We start from the raw sequence: 15,618 nt of genomic DNA, 5'->3' as shown, positions 1-15,618 counted from the left end.
GTTTAGTAGTGCCTTGCCAAGTTGCCCTCACCCCGAATAAGGCCCTTAACGAACGATGTTGCCTCAGTATGATCCTAGAATACGACGTCGCAAACCCTGGAAAGGGAGTTGGCAAAATTTCAAGCCTGTTCTTGAACATCCATGTCCGCAATCACTGAAAACACCCCCGAGCAAAAACTCGTTCGCCTCGCGAGACTTCTCAGGTACCTACCTCGTACTCTACCTGACACCGGACGGACAAGCAAAGTGTACACATTTTTGTCTTGGTCCACAAATCCGGATTACGAAGATATCAACGAATTCGGTCGACGATGGGGACAACGGCATGCTCCGGGAGCTAGCCATTGAGATCGAGGACGACGACTTCGAACTCGATAGCGAGATTAACCTTAACGCCCCCGTTCTTCGGGCATTGCTTAGAGGTGAAGCAACCCCTGCTGCACAGTCAGCGTCACAACCTCCCGCTGCAAAGACCTGTGCTAGTATTACTGTAGAGGAGGCGTGGAAGTTTTGACATGCCTAGCATCGTTTTTTTTCGCGTTTTTCACCGCCAAAATTTTTTAACATGTAAATAATAGGTTATTAACAATATTTAACATGTTATTAACCCCGATGTAACTAATTAGTTAATAACTGGTGTTAACAATCGGTCCAACAGGTGCAAAGTTACTAACATTGTTATTAACTTGCTGTCGAATTATTCACGGTACCCTATAGCTGTTCACAATGGCGACTTCAGGCATCCTTCGTCCGCTGGCGGTTATTGCAGGTGTAGGGAATGCAACGGGAACTGGAGCAGCCACAGCGTACGCGACCTTTCCAAGCTTCCTTCGCGTGCTTACAGGCTATGGCTGCATTGTTGTAGCCGTCTTCTCTCAAAGCACGGTTACAGTGTTGCGCTTATCGCACGCGGAGCAGGATCGTTGAGGGACCTAGCAGATGAGATCAAGGACACAGGAGGAGAGGTATGGGCGCCAATTCCTTTCTTCCGCTTCGTTCATGTATGAAGGGAAGTTCCGTCGCCGACACAGGCTGAGCCATTTCCGATACCAGAATATTCACCGGAGGCCATCTCGGACGCGTTTTCGGCCATTCGGAACAAATTTCCATCCCCAAGCACGGGCGTGAATGGGCGACCGCTTCGTGTGGCGATTTTCAACGCTGCCCAAGGAGTGTTCAAGCCTTTCTTGGATGTTACACCCCAAGATGTCAGGGAGACCCTCGAGGTGAACGTCACTACCGCGTTCACATTTGCCCGTGAATCCATTTTGGATTTCAAGAAGAATGATATAGGTCTGTGAGGTAAATCTGACGCGCTGAGTTCCGTGCTCAAGTGAATTTAGCTGACGGCAAGAGGGGGACGATCATATTTACGGGGGCTACTGCTGCTCTGCGGGGGAATGTTATGACCAGCGTATTCGCAGCGGGTAAGCATGGTCAGAGAGCCTTGTCTCAGAGTCTCGCCAAAGAATTTGGCAAAGACAATATTCACGTAATCTCCCCCGTTCTCGTCGTCCACGCCGTGGTGTTCACGCTCTTCCTTCATTAGGTCGCTCATGTTAGTAATCTCTGTAATATCCGACCGGGCGTTTTGCTGACATCCGAAATGTGGTTTTAGACAATCATTGATGGTCGTGAGTGCAGTTTCGTAGTATGTATAACGTCTAAAGTGACAGTTTTGTACCAGAGATCCTCACGGACAGAACCAGGAGCTACAATGACGGTGCTTCAAACTGGGAGACTAACGCTGACGTTAGACTCAGCCCGGAGAGTATCGCATCAGTAAGTCACATTATTTACTTTGCGTTGCCTGGAGTCATATTTCCCCACTTCATGAAGGCATATCTGTACCTCGTCAATCAAGATAGGTCTGCATGGACATGGGAGCTTGATTGTAAGTGTCGTTCTGCTTCCTTTACGTTGCGATGCGATAACCATCTGCAGTACGCCCGGCGCACGAGAAATGGTGAAATATACGTGCTTATTGGGCCTCCCCAGGGCCTTTGTCCGTAGTGACCTACCAGCATTGAACCGGTGGGAGGACCAAGTGGAAGTGGGTGGCTGCACTTCTTAGAAACGAAATGGACACCAGCGATAGCACAGCATAGTGCACCTAAGCATGCACAGCGGCCGATGATTGAATCTTCCATCTTGATTCTACTGGTAACGGAGACTCGAGAAATATATCACGTTGGTATCGCTGGCCACGACATGTTGGCCCACGACCTTCGACGCTCGAGGAGACAATGTCGTACAATCTATGGCAGACCTATCGGTTGCCGACAGTCAGTGGCCATTGCCATGAATGTGACAATCAAACGCTCACTGAAGGAAAAAATCCAGAGTCTGTGGATTTGGTGCATAGAGCAGGGCGAGTTGTATAGCAGCGTCTAACGAAGTTGATGTTGAAGAGTGCCTGGATCGAGAACGAACCCAGTTGTGGTCAAGCGCTCGCCATTAGGGTTGAGAAACATTCCCACCCTGATCGACTCACTCAAGACTCGGTCACCTGCGAAAACCTGCGTAACTGAAGTTCAGAGCCCACATGAGCTGCCTGAACCTCCCAAAGTCCCCTGAAGCCCCTTAAACTCTGGCATTGGTCTTCCAACTTGAATATGACCGGCAATTGTGCAGTCGTTTCACTGGAAGAGATGAACGTCAGCTTTTCGGTATCGAGCACACTGCCATAGGTGTAGTTTACAGCAGATTACACGAAGGAAGTATAAACTCTCGTCACAGTGTGCTCATATAGTTGTATTTTCTGAGGCCTCAAAATCTTACAATACGCGTCTCAAAGCTCCTTCTCAGCTACTCCTGGCTCCATCACATTGATCCCCATCTCCTCAGCTGATGAATGGTGATAAATAACCAAAAGCGGGCATGAGAAGCTGGAGAAGAGGTCTCACCGGCGATCTGCTTCACAGGGCCCGTGAACCATTTGCGGGCACTCAAAAACCAGAAACCCATGCAGTACGCGATGACGATGCCAACAGCGACAATGGCGTAGTTGAGAGTTTGTGAGTTGACGGGCTAGTGTAAGGATTCGGAGGTGAGTATGTATGTGGGTGATGGAGGGTAAGTATAGCGAGTGATAAAAGAAACATACGTTGACTTGGGGCAGGATGAAGGCGATAGAGATGAATATAATCCACAACACGGCTGCAATCGAGACGGGCAAAGAGAACGCCCCGAGGTGGAAAGGGCCTTTCTTGAAATCGCGGCGGTATATGACTCGTAAGGCAATTGGAATCCCTATACACCAAGTCCCCGCAAAGGTCAGAGTCTTGAGGAAAGAAGGCACCAATCAGAAGGCTTACCATAAGAAATATATAGCCCAATTGTCGCAATACTAGTGGCTGCTGAAAATGCGACAGAACTGCCGAGGCTGGGTAGACCTAGGATAAAGCTGAGTGTACATGCCATCCAGACTAAGAATGAGCGTCAATAGAGGACTTTACGAGAGCTTTGTATGGCAATCGTACCGGCGCGAATGGGAGACTTCCATCGAGTGTTGACCTTGCTAAAGAAGCCGTGTCCGGGAATACCTCCGTCACGAGCGAATGCGTACATCATCCGTGAGTTTGATGTGATTGAGAAGGTCCTTTACGAATCCGACCGTCAAAATCACTGTGGTTGCACGGAGGAAACGACGTAACATACCCACAGAAAAACATAGCACCGATCACGATGACCTAGAGATGATTGCACCAATTTAGTTGTCACGATAAATTTTTTTGACTGAACTTACCATGAGAACGATGGCTCCGTTTTCACCAACTGTATCCAAGAAAATCTGGGCTACCGGCTGGCCCGTTGCTGAGTTGAGCGTTCCGTCGAGATCTTGTATAGAGAATAGAAGACCCAGAAGGAGGAACCACCCTAGCAGAGCGGACACTCCAATTGCCATTACGATGCCGATAGACCCCGACATCGCGGCGTTCTGGGTTTCTTCGGTCATCTAGAATATCATAGAGTATGTGAGGGGATGAAGGAGATGTATGGAGCGAGGAGACTCACATGGGCGCTTGCGTCGAAACCGGTGAGTGTATACTGCGCCATAAGAATTCCGATGACAACCAAGTAGGCCTTGCTTGCCCGTTCGCCCCACCCAACGCCATCTGCGCCAGTTCCATCTATGATCGTCCTGAAAACGAACTCGGCTGACCGGTGAGAAGGCGCCTTCGCCAAAATAGCTACCACAAGTGAGAATGTCCCAATCGCGTGCCACCACACCGAGATATTATTCAGATACTTCAGCAGTCGCACACCAAAGGTGTTGATGATGCCTAGCTTCAAGGTGGGTCAATAGAACCACGAGAAACGCACCAAGTGCCCTGAATCGACCTACGCACCTTGAGTGATCAATACAGCAGCGTAAATACCAATCGTTGTCTTCTCGTTAGGTTGGAAGCTCGTTTTCAATTCGGAAGCAGTTGATATGAATGTGGCACATGCGAAGCTGTCAACGATTGATTTAAGCGAAGCGTCGAAGCTTGAAGAATAGGGAGTACACACCTGATACCTGTGGTCACGGCGACTTGACCAAGAAGGTTGAACCATCCAGTGACCCACGAGGCGAAAGCGGCTTGCTCTGGCTTTGACAACATCGCCGCCCAGAAATAGGGACCGCCGGAAGTCGGGTGCGCACTGGAGGAAGTTACGCTTGGATACATAGGTTTTGGAAGACTGGTACATACCTGCAAACCTCTATCAAACGTAAGGATTCCAGAGGTTTACTGAGAGACGGACTTGCACGACGTACCGGCCATGGCTAACCCAACCAACATGGTTGCACAAGCTGCTGATTGTGAGCAAATGCGATAAGCGAGCTATCCTCTGGGCAACTTACATACGACCACCCAGCCCCAGACCATGACAGCAGGCCCTCCCGTATTCTTCGTTGTCGTTAGTCGAGAATCACACTGTACGGAGCGTCTACACTCACCAGTCCATATAAAAATAATGACGGTATGCCTGTGATGACACTGATAATCGAGAATGACACGCCGAAGTTCTACGTTGATGCTATGAGCGTTTTGGGACGGAAACTTATATTGTCACTTACCTGTAATAAGCTCAATTCACGGCTGCAGTAGATAAGGTCAGTTTCTGGCGGGAACGGCATCGCACGACGTACTTCAATTCTTGCTTATACCCCATTCTCGCAAGCTCGATCTCATCGGCTTCCATCTCAGTTCCCCTCGGGATGGTATCATCATCACCTTTGAGGGTATTCGAAGGCGACATGGTAGGCCAGCAGCGATCGTCCAACTCAGATGTTACTTGTATGTTGTTTGATCTCGCTTGTGATTAGCGGCGCCAATGATAAGGACAGAGACCGTATGCTCCAGTGCAGCATGATGCAAAGATATCCCCAGCGTAGCCCCTTCGGTCAGCTTCTAAGCACCATTAACCGTGCTCGTGAGAGGATAGATCAGTATGCTGATCCGAGTAACTGGTGGGCGCCCGCTCTTCTGTCATATTCGCCGGCGAATAAACGAAGGAGATGCTTTGAGCCAGCCTGAGACGACCTCGAGCACAAAGGCGACGGCCAAGATGATGGTCGTTCAACTGGAAGCTTGAAGTCACGTGCCAGCGAGACTCAGATGAGCGGACAATAGAATCTCAGCGCGTCTTCCAGCGATGGAGGCTGACAGAAACCAGCCTCTCTTCGAGAGTATGACAGTCGTTCCTCCAGACGATGGTCACTCTCAATAATTCGGTCCTGGCCACCCTTATGGCTTATGCGCGATGGACTTTGATACATTAATCTTTGATGGGCTAGGCCGCGTTTCCGTGGGACTGAGACTGTTTTGGAACATAATTACCAACCCTTGACGCACATCTAACCTCAACGAATATTCGACGCTACTCGATATCAACCTTCAACCTTTACATCAAGCTACGTACCGCGTCGCAGTACTCATCTCTACTCCCATGGGTCTGGTTAACCTTCCAAACGAGTTGATCCACCGAATTTTACGGTGTTTAGACTCTGGATCCATAATAGCTTGTACCTCGGTGGGATATTGTATTCCATCCTAAGTAACTGCTCATCCTAAGTAACATTTAGGTATGCCGCAGCCTACACGACGTAATTCGGCAATCGACAGAGCTCCAGTACTTATTTGAACTGGGTATGGAAGGGATGGTAGACTGCGCTGCGCCAACCATGCCGTATCAAGATCGTCTCAAGGAGCTTATCGGCCACCGCAAAGCTTGGGCGACCTTGTCCTGGCGCCAATCTTCTCTCCGTATACCAGGAGATATAGAGGAACCCAACCTGTATGGGTTCGTAGCAGGAGTTTTCGCGAAACTGCTTGAACACTACATGTTCGTCACACTGCATCTGCCCACCATGCATGAGTCCAATAACCGTTGGATGAAGCGCGGATTGAGCTTCCCTGCGAAGGAATTTGTAATGGACCCCACGCAAGACTTGGTCATTTTTCTCGAAGAGGATACAAGGTTAGCTCTAGCTTTCAACGCCGTCTTGATACGGATGAACACGATGCTCTTCCCTAGGCCATGGTCATATAATGGACAACGCTCCGTCTGCTTGCACGTCCAAACTTTATCCACAGGCGACCCTCACCCGCTTGCCCGGAACCCTATCTTGACCTTCGACATTCCACCCCACCCCGACGAATCTGGAAGGAATGACATTTGGTTCTCGTCTATCAAACTCGCAGTGGATATCATCCTCATGCAATACAGCGTATCCAATGAAGGGGAAGAAGGCGTGCATTTCCAGTTTTGGAACTGGAAGACCGGTCATGGTTGGTTGGTACGTCTCGGCCTATGTAAACGCCTCTCGCCTTTTTGTTGACCATGCAAGAAATATAGATAAGTGGGTATATTGAATTTACTTGGTGCTCGTTCATCTCTCCACGCGCAGTGGTTTTCGCATCCGCCGGAGAGACAAGTCCGTCATTGAACGTATGCACATTCGAATACGACCCAGAAACAACGGAAACAACCACGACCCACAAAGCTAACTTACATCTCCCAGAAGCTGTGTCAGGTTCTTGTTTCGACGTAACTGCCATTCAAACACCGGCTATTCTCGACCTCGCCTACGTTCCACCATCCAAGATTACAGCCCCGCCTCTGGAGTCCCACATCAACATCGTATCGTTGGCATTGACTGTGGACGACGATGAGCACGAGCTTTGCCTCTTCGTACCCAACTCTATCCTCTTGAATTACGCCTCAAACCCGCCGGTCGGAGAGGTTCCCTGGAAAGACTGGGGTCAGGGGAGCACACGCCTCATCGAGATGAACCGTACATATATGAAGTGAGACTCCCATATATTACCTAGGCGATGAGCTGATCTATACACATGTGCTCCGTAGCTCTTCGTACGCATCTCGTGTCATCCGTTCTTCCCTAGACCCCGATAACCCAACTTCAATACACATACTTGACTTTAATCCACATCGACGCCAAGAACACAATTTATCGACAACTGATGGATTGACGCAACGTACATATTCCATTGAGTCGGCGACCTCGCTTGGGTTATTCAAGGATGATGTTTACAACGGCTTGCCCGTATGGTGTACAACTCGCCCACTAAGTTCGTCCTATTCAGCATTGTTCATTGACGATGAGAGAATAGTAGGGGTGAAGGTACGCTCTATTACCTATCACAGAAAGTCTAGCGCATCCGCTGATACTTGCTGTGAAATGTCAGGAGGAACCGTCCGACGAATTGTCGGATGATAGTGATTGCGAAGATGCTGATATTTTAGCATTTTAGCACGCTGTAGATATGGGCAACGGCTGTTTGGTAGAATCAAATTAGGATCGGTTTGACTTGTCCATCCTGTAACGGCGTTGAGGTTGATTTGCGTATGAGACCGACTGTGGTAAAGAGATCGTGTCGAAGAGGTTATCACTCATTTACCATTGAGCCAAGTAAAACGCCTGATAGAAAAGAGGTTTACATCGTCCATGGTCGATGGTAAAGGTTATTAACCGTGGGTTGATTGTGCTAGTATCCTACACAGCATCTCGTGCTTCTTGACACGGTTCCCCCCTGGTGGGTTTAACCTTCTCAGTAAATTCAATGCGGAAAGTGTTCATCCTCCAAGTATTATTGCTACAAAATGCACAGATCGAGGTTAGAATTTGTGCACTCCCTTAGCGTCAAGTAAAGGGACTTCGTCGTCGGAATCTGCATTCGAATATCCTTTGTCGTGAGTCCCTTCAAGATCAACCGCCATTTCCTTCGAGGAGATATCATTAACCTCTTGAGGTCCTTGATTAGAAACAAGGAAAGCTGTCTCTGACACGTCTCGTTGTCGCCTTTCGGCGAGCTTCGCGTTAATCGCTCGGTACGCGGGAATGACACCAAGAATCGTCACCAGCACGGCTAGGTTGAGAAAGAGCGGGACGATACCGAAGATCGATACCACAGCCCACTTCCACGGTGTAAAGGATACATCGAAGGATACCTATCCACCAATTATAAGTAACAAGATCGAACGAGAGGTCGAAGTAACTCACCTGGCTGGGATTCTTGGGGTTATAGAAACACCTGGAAGAGGAGCTGATAGGGTGGCTATCAAGGAACTGCTTCGAGCTGACTTCGTCCTTCCCAAAGTCTTGGTGATATATAGCAGACCGTGCTTTACCGCGTGTAGGACCAGAGCCAAACCTCAGAGTCAGGTCGACAGAGTAGCATGACGGGCACGAAACGGTGCAAGACTGCTGAGGGGTACTCGAGCAGCATCGGCACCGGCACCTGTAGCATACAACCCGTCCAGCCGACGGCGAAAAAGGTGGAAGACCAGACTCACGGACTGGACGAGCATGACTGGGTACAGACTAGTGGATGACCAGTGCATTTTATCTTGCAAGATCTACACGTATCGCAGCAATTAGAACAACAGTGGAATCTGGTCATCCAACATCCTATGATCAGCGATTTGGCCCTCTGCAAAGGAAAATGGGACGTACCCTCCGTCGCACACCTGCCCTATCTGCGGTGGGCATGTCGATCTATCGCTGGCGCATCGAGAGGGACTGAACGCGTTATTCACTAGGGATATCTGAGATGAGCAAAGGGGGGCACCGATGGTCACCACGCTGCATCCCGCTGTGCAAACTTTTTCACAGCAGTAGCGCGAGTCCAGTTTTGATGATAGGACATGACAAGTGGTCAATGGCCAGCCTTTACGAACAATTTCTATCCATCGTATCCGCTTGTGAGCTTTACCATACTATAAACAATCTACACTAAGGCTCACCTGGGTACGAGAGGCCAAAGAAGAGGCCAAAGAAGAGGCCGAGGGACGCAGGCAAGGCAAAAAGACTCCATTTGAGGGGGTTCTGCATCATGGAGGCCACAGAGTCGAGTTCGACGCCGTTCGTGGGCGTCACCCTTTAAAGGTCCTCAGGTCCTGAACCTTGAGCTAGGTCGTATACACTTACACAGCGCTGTGAGCGCCGAATGATCAACTTTGTTGGTGCATGTGGGCGGAGGATGATTGATGCGAACTAAAGTGGACGCCTTGTTTACTTTATCGTCCACGGCCACCACATGGCGACGTTCTCGCCATATAACCCGAATAATACATCCCAGAGTTTTAGCGATGCAGACTACGAGCTCAGCTTAGGTCGATGTTCAAGTTCAAAGAAGCCTTTTAATTCTTGTGAGTGTCAGATACTCGGGAATGTCACAGCGAAATCAAAAGTTAGTCAAGATAGTTATGGGAATGGGTAAAACTGAAACAAACGAAGAGGTATGCATAGGTACGTACAATCATAACATCGTGAACAAAGGTGAAAGGGTGAAATCATATATACACAACGGAGGCGGTAGATAGTCAAAAGGATATTGGGGAATAGTCGGGATGAGGAAAGCGATAGGCATGGGTAAGCGGTACAATTCGTGGGACCACGTTCGTCTCGGGGCCTTGAAGTGATACCCAAGGCGGTACGATACGTGACACAAACGAAAAGGCCTGGAGGGAAATCCACGACGGGAAACACGTCTTGTCGGAAGGCGATGCTGAGCCAAGGCGTGTAACTCTTGAGGTAAGTCAGCAATGAATCCCATCTATGGGACAAAAAAGATTCTCACTAGTATAAGAATCCTCGTGAACGAGATCACTTTGTGTCATCGTGGCATTCGCATGATGACTCTTTGCCGAAGTGGGCCAGCCCGCAGGAATCGCACCAACTCCTGGCGCGTCTCCCCACTCCAATCTCTGTCTTCTTCGCTGAATCGCGACCTACAAATGGGGTTTCACGATGAACGCTGATGAGGTGGCGAGTCAAGTCATGCTTCCTGCTGAACGACCGCCCGCATTCACGGTGAGAGCAAACATGCGGCTTGGGGCGGTTGGGCTCGTGGGTGAGCATGTGCTGGCTCAGATTCCAGCGTCGATCAAAGGCTACACAAGGCAGAGTAGGTTAGTGGGTAGTGGCGGACGGTGCGTTGAGGAGACGAACCGTGGCAGCAGACGGTACACTTGAACTTGCGGCGAGGGTCGACAGGACGGCCCGCATCGCTGGCGCTAGAGACCCGTCTAGAGGGCTTGGTTGCTGAAGCAGCAGGCGGAGCTGCCTTATGGGTATGTGGTTGGTGGGAGAAAATGTCCGCTTCGCGGTTGCTGGGCGAGTAGTCGGAGGAGCTGCGAGGAATATATTTCTCATACTCCTCAACTACCTCGTACGCAGACAGGGCATGCGTGGATGTCGACGAAGGGGAGGGACTGTCATTAAACGTAGTGGGATCGACGGTGTCAACGGCAATGCTCGGGCCGAAGGAGTCAGCGAAAGTATTGAGATCGATACGCCTCAAGTCCACCTCATTGAACTCAAGTGAGTACGCGGAGGTGGCGTAAGCTGAGGGGGTGTAGTTATTGTAATACGATGCAGAGTAGGCAGATGGTGTCGATTCATATGTCGATTCGCTGGAGATGGTGAACGTAGAAGGGGGACCGCAGGTAGGGTTGCCTGACCTCAGTTGGCTGAAGGCATCGTTGGAATCAACGGTGAAAAAAGGAATCTGCGAGTCGTCGAGTCCCTCGAGGTTTAAATCGAGTTCAGTCTCAAACAGATCGGGGGAGGGTGCGACAATGTCCAAAGGCGCAGTGAATGAAAGGAAATCATAGTTCTGCTGTTTTGAGGGCTCCAGGCTGTTGAAAGCCTGGTAGTTAATGCTGTTCATGGTAGTCATTGAGCTTTCGAGATGAGGGTGGTGGTGGTTGAAAAACAAGCAACTGTGAACACCGACTGCGGATTCTCATCTTGTCACATGGATACTTGTAGGTCACGTCTGGGCGTCTCTATGGCACAGCCCATCACCGCCCAGGCATCAATGCATCACCGCCCAAAAAACGAACTATGTTTTACAGTGATATATCATACGTGCCCACAAAAAAGTGATAGAAGGTACGACTCTGTACTCGAACTCTGGACTGAGATAATTCCTGAGCTGTGAACGCCAATAGGAGTCAGGGGCTTATAGAGGGGTTACCAAGCGGAAATGCCCTCAGTAGGTCCGCTATTCTGTTATTGTTACAGAAATCAGTTACCTCAACCCGAGTTCGAGTTATGGTTCCATGCTCACGGTTCTATTCTGCCGCTTGACTTCGCAGTATATAAAAGCAAGGATCATAAAGACTTCATCCGCTTCGAGCGTGTCCGTCGTTAGATGGAATTTGGGAGGTTTCGATTTGCCAAACAGGTGCGGGCGTAACGATACCTCAAACCTAGCACTTATACTCATTCCATGATCAGTGGTCGCCTGGGATTAACATAGACTCGGTCAAAGAAGAAGGACACAAGGACACGCCCAGGCCGTACCTTCCACTCATCATCGTCAAAGCGAATCTCGTACTCTTTCCGCTCTTTGCCCCATCGCCAATAGCGCGTGCTAATACCGTGAGTTTAGTACCCATATCACGAAAGGCGGGCAACTAGGAGATCCGGCATGCTCACGTACGTATGCATGATACGCCCTTCCCGCCTTTTGATTTCAGCTAGCGGCTTCCGGTGACCATTCACCTCAAACACTTTCTCCTTCCAATGAATCGCCCCGACGATGCGATTGCTCCCTTGCCCAAGAACAGGATTGGCGTCTTCGAGGATAGTAATTCGTGGCCCGCGGAAGCCCGATGTAGACTTGACCGTATACAAGACAGAGTCGTCGTAGGATGTGCGTATGTGTGCGTTGAGGACGTTGTTCTTATTGTCGAAATACGCCTCCATAGTGGTGTCGGTAGTAGAAGTGTGTAATCAAGTCTGGCTAATAGACCCCGGGTTTGCTTTATGTGGTTACAGCTCGCCCAACTCCGAGGAATTCGAGACCGCCCAACGATGGCTGGAGGCAGCAACACGCATGATAACCTTCGCCACCGCACATGGTATGCTCGAAGTTAATGGCGGGTTTAATTACTAGATACATAATTATTACGGTCGGTCAATTATGGCACGAGTGGGGCTGAGAGCTGGCTACCGTTAATGAAACACATTGAGGGATCGAGCTTCCGATGCCTTAATTATCTGACGTTGTGGTGGGGGTAAGGGTTGCTGATGTTCTATCCTGAATGTACGATGTTCTGCGAGCTTCTAAGAGATCAGAAGAACAATCTAGAGGCCAGCACACACAACACAGGGGATAGTGGGGAGACAGGGGAGACAGGGGACGACGGTGCAATCAATGCATATTTGACACAGGAGATGAATCGAGACGAAAGGTTACAGAGGATGAACCAGCTGGTGGTGGTAGCAATACAAGGCGTGTGGTATAGAGTGTATGACTACAGAAGTATGCAAGATCGAATTCAGGGGGAGACTAAAGGAGTGTCGAAACGGAACGAAGTAATAAAGATACGGAGGAATAAATCAAGGAATGTGAAGGTCGAATATGATAAACGACTATGATAAGGTCTGGCGAAGAGAGGTATCACCAGTCCGGGAAGATGGCGGAAACGATGATGGTATGACTGTTGTATGATGGTCATATAATGTGCCGATGCGGCAGTAATGAAGATGCAAGTGATGCTATGCAGACTCTTGATCAGAGAATGAGTATAGAAGAATGATAAGCAGACAAACCAAGCCGTGAATTAAGGAGAGGATGGAAGCGAAGAGGTTGAGTTCATGATATGATGCAGTAGCAGCCGCCTCCCTTGCCGTTGCGCTCAAATTCGACTAGTTCGATGTCTGTGACATCGGGTGATGTAGATTGTGGTGTGGTGTTCGACGCAGAAGAAGTGATTTCTGGTGCTGGTGCACTAGTGAGGAAGGTAACGAAGAAGTCCATAGCGGTGATGAAAGTGTGGTGGTGAAGGACGTCGAGTGTGTGGTGGTAGTGTAGTATCGACGGAGGCCTGACTAGGCTTTATGTTCTACAAGTGGGATTGCAGACCGTTGGATAGAAAACGAGGTTTCACCCCAGTATATATACTAACGCACGAGGCGGTGGCCGACGTACACCGTACCACAATTAGCCATCACAGCATAATCCTGCCTCAGACCATAGACAATACGGGCTTCAGCGCTTGGTCGCCATCGATGTGTCGTCGGCATGCACTGTACCAAATACGGAATGGCCGGATCCCTCGTTATTGTGATGATCACTATTGTCTTCTTGACTTGTCAAACATGCTGCATAGACGGCATGGGAAGCCGAAATATTTCAAGACTCTCCGTCGGGAGGCTCTTGACGACATATATACAATAGATTGTACGCGAACACACACAATCTCACCGACGAAGATAGCGCAGACTTGATGGCAATGATGGGCGCACAAACGGTGCAGGCGAAAATGGTGAGATCGCGTGAGATAACAATAACATTCAGGGGTAAAGTAGGGGAACGCGCCAGAACTGAACGCGTCTTCGTCGGGGCTGCACACTAGGAAGGATGGGGGAGAACCAATTCCGACCACGACGCCAGGCAACATTCCAATATCGATATTTCGGTCAATACGTAAGATATTGCAAGGCGGGTCCTCGGCCTGTCTTCAGACAACCCCTGGAAGTTAGTTTAGTTATTGTCAACACGAACACGCACACGGACGACCAGAAGCAGGTACGTACGTCTAAGATCTCGCCGATGTCGGCATCCGGGGCAAGGTCTGAGAGCTTCTTAATCTTAGCTTTCCGGGTACAGCAGAGCGTTGAGACAGCCGAAGCGGTAGCGGAGATTGCAGGGGTCAAAGAAGCGTCTCCGTCTACGCCAGCTTCACAAGCTAGTTGCACATCCAGCACGCTCATGGGAGGCGGTGGCGAGGGCGCGTGGCGCTGATACGTAAGAGAGCAAAGCAGCCACAGTGGATGGGACACCTTCCCATCTCCATCCACGGTGAACGAGTTGCTATAATAGATGAGATTTGAAGATTCGCAGCGGGTGCGGAAGGATGTATCCGATTCCAATTCCTGGATCGCGAGCCGGAATGAGGCAGCTAGATCCGCTTCATCTATCAATTCCTCCATACTCCATGTTATACAGTCATTCTCGTTCACGTCCAGGACGAAACCATATCGAGCGAGAAGCGCGGCATTGCTCAGAGTCTCGCCGTATGTATTGAAGACCTCGGAGTGAGGCGGTATGGGTATGTTCGCCACCATTTCATAGCAAGAATCATAATGATGCTGCCCAACGTGTGTTTCATGTTTGGGTTCATCATCGTGTGGGCACTCGTAGAGAGCACCGCATGACGGGCAGACATCAAAATCGGTCTAGCTGGAGTTTCAGCATGCTGCGGTCATCGATATTACTTTAAGCTACCTCGATGTGGACGTGATTATCCTGTGAGTGATTGAATCTGGAGAATCGTTAGAAAGAGCACCGATGTGTGCGGGAGATGCACTTACGCGTCCGCTATAGGGACCATAGACAGCCCATGGTACGCATCGACGATGAATGCCCGCGAAGAGACAAGTGTGAATGCCTTGGTATAGCTAGCTAGTGAGGCACCTTGGGGGAGAAATCGTCTCGAAATGTCTTCGTAGAACGTTCTAATACGGGCCTCGTATAACACGTCATGAGATGAACAGGGGGGGGAATAATATAACTTACTGAAAGCGCACTGACGGCCATTTCCTTCTCAACCTCTGTTCCAACAAGCCAATGGGCAGCTTCCTTCGCGTCTTCGCATCCGTCTTGCCACAGCATCGGTAGATCGACAAAGTCGGGGAGAGACTGCAGATAACCGTACCACCGCGAATTCGATCCACGGAGTCTATCTGTCCCAGACTATGTTCAAGAAACGCCACGATCTCAGGATAAGTATACGTACTGCTCGTTGTACAATGCCAGCGCTAACATCAGCTGCGCCCCAAGGCCGTGGGTGTACTCGGTATCCTGAGGAAGCTTGTCCGCAAGAGAACACGACTTGGTGGACAGAACGGCGCGCTTCGGTATATACGACACTGCGATGTAGCTAGATCATCCACACGGCAGCTTTAGTGTAGAGGGGGTGCATACCAGTTGTTGAGGCCGGTATAGATTGGCTTTTGGTGCGGATATGGATTCCGGAATCTGGATTGTAGGTAATCTCAAGGCGATTGTCTAACGATATGTCGTTCTGGGAGCACCATCGTTGGAAATCAGCGATGACATTGACTTTGTCCTTGTCTGAATTCATGTTCTG

General features: G+C 49.7%; 8 protein-coding genes across 8 annotated transcripts; 3 read left to right on the top strand and 5 right to left on the bottom strand.

Moving 5' to 3' along the window:
* Window positions 1–55: 55 nt before the first annotated feature.
* PC9H_002639 (uncharacterized protein) lies at window positions 56–514 on the top strand (the record flags this gene model as incomplete). The annotated part of the gene is made up of 1 exon (XM_036772275.1): window positions 56–514. The coding sequence occupies one exon, from the start codon at window positions 56–58 to the stop codon at window positions 512–514; it is 459 nt and encodes a 152-aa protein (XP_036625921.1).
* Window positions 515–726: 212 nt separating this feature from the next.
* PC9H_002638 (uncharacterized protein) lies at window positions 727–1,970 on the top strand (the record flags this gene model as incomplete). The annotated part of the gene is made up of 9 exons (XM_036772274.1): window positions 727–806; window positions 866–965; window positions 1,032–1,293; window positions 1,344–1,492; window positions 1,550–1,558; window positions 1,619–1,634; window positions 1,688–1,782; window positions 1,840–1,894; window positions 1,945–1,970. The coding sequence occupies 9 exons, from the start codon at window positions 727–729 to the stop codon at window positions 1,968–1,970; spliced, it is 792 nt and encodes a 263-aa protein (XP_036625920.1).
* Window positions 1,971–2,791: 821 nt separating this feature from the next.
* PC9H_002637 (uncharacterized protein) lies at window positions 2,792–5,247 on the bottom strand (the record flags this gene model as incomplete). Its single annotated transcript, XM_036772273.1, has 16 exons — window positions 2,792–2,847; window positions 2,907–3,030; window positions 3,107–3,252; window positions 3,318–3,428; window positions 3,483–3,601; window positions 3,661–3,692; window positions 3,749–3,958; window positions 4,018–4,286; window positions 4,353–4,459; window positions 4,516–4,647; window positions 4,698–4,707; window positions 4,763–4,798; window positions 4,850–4,895; window positions 4,946–5,014; window positions 5,066–5,087; window positions 5,138–5,247. The coding sequence occupies 16 exons, from the start codon at window positions 5,245–5,247 to the stop codon at window positions 2,792–2,794; spliced, it is 1,599 nt and encodes a 532-aa protein (XP_036625919.1).
* Window positions 5,248–5,937: 690 nt separating this feature from the next.
* On the top strand, window positions 5,938–7,763 carry PC9H_002636 (uncharacterized protein; the record flags this gene model as incomplete). The annotated part of the gene is made up of 6 exons (XM_036772272.1): window positions 5,938–6,021; window positions 6,074–6,468; window positions 6,526–6,787; window positions 6,847–7,298; window positions 7,357–7,633; window positions 7,698–7,763. The coding sequence occupies 6 exons, from the start codon at window positions 5,938–5,940 to the stop codon at window positions 7,761–7,763; spliced, it is 1,536 nt and encodes a 511-aa protein (XP_036625918.1).
* A 364-nt stretch (window positions 7,764–8,127) lies between these two features.
* Window positions 8,128–9,346, bottom strand: PC9H_002635 (uncharacterized protein; the record flags this gene model as incomplete). The annotated part of the gene is made up of 5 exons (XM_036772271.1): window positions 8,128–8,460; window positions 8,513–8,750; window positions 8,806–8,904; window positions 8,966–9,194; window positions 9,256–9,346. 5 exons carry the CDS (start codon window positions 9,344–9,346, stop codon window positions 8,128–8,130), a joined length of 990 nt encoding a protein of 329 aa, XP_036625917.1.
* A 1,034-nt stretch (window positions 9,347–10,380) lies between these two features.
* PC9H_002634 (uncharacterized protein) lies at window positions 10,381–11,183 on the bottom strand (the record flags this gene model as incomplete). The annotated part of the gene is made up of 2 exons (XM_036772270.1): window positions 10,381–10,404; window positions 10,443–11,183. The coding sequence occupies 2 exons, from the start codon at window positions 11,181–11,183 to the stop codon at window positions 10,381–10,383; spliced, it is 765 nt and encodes a 254-aa protein (XP_036625916.1).
* Window positions 11,184–11,488: 305 nt separating this feature from the next.
* On the bottom strand, window positions 11,489–12,226 carry PC9H_002633 (uncharacterized protein; the record flags this gene model as incomplete). The annotated part of the gene is made up of 4 exons (XM_036772269.1): window positions 11,489–11,524; window positions 11,586–11,762; window positions 11,822–11,891; window positions 11,961–12,226. 4 exons carry the CDS (start codon window positions 12,224–12,226, stop codon window positions 11,489–11,491), a joined length of 549 nt encoding a protein of 182 aa, XP_036625915.1.
* Window positions 12,227–13,877: 1,651 nt separating this feature from the next.
* On the bottom strand, window positions 13,878–15,612 carry PC9H_002632 (uncharacterized protein; the record flags this gene model as incomplete). Its single annotated transcript, XM_036772268.1, has 7 exons — window positions 13,878–13,997; window positions 14,063–14,704; window positions 14,754–14,790; window positions 14,840–14,994; window positions 15,045–15,207; window positions 15,265–15,397; window positions 15,453–15,612. The coding sequence occupies 7 exons, from the start codon at window positions 15,610–15,612 to the stop codon at window positions 13,878–13,880; spliced, it is 1,410 nt and encodes a 469-aa protein (XP_036625914.1).
* Window positions 15,613–15,618: the final 6 nt, after the last annotated feature.

The sequence above is a fragment of the Pleurotus ostreatus genome (assembly GCF_014466165.1).
Source record: "Pleurotus ostreatus strain PC9 chromosome Unknown scaffold_11, whole genome shotgun sequence".
Lineage (NCBI taxonomy): Eukaryota > Fungi > Basidiomycota > Agaricomycetes > Agaricales > Pleurotaceae > Pleurotus > Pleurotus ostreatus.
The sequence above is the reverse complement of the archived record's forward strand: the minus strand, read 5'-3'. Positions and strand labels throughout refer to the sequence as shown.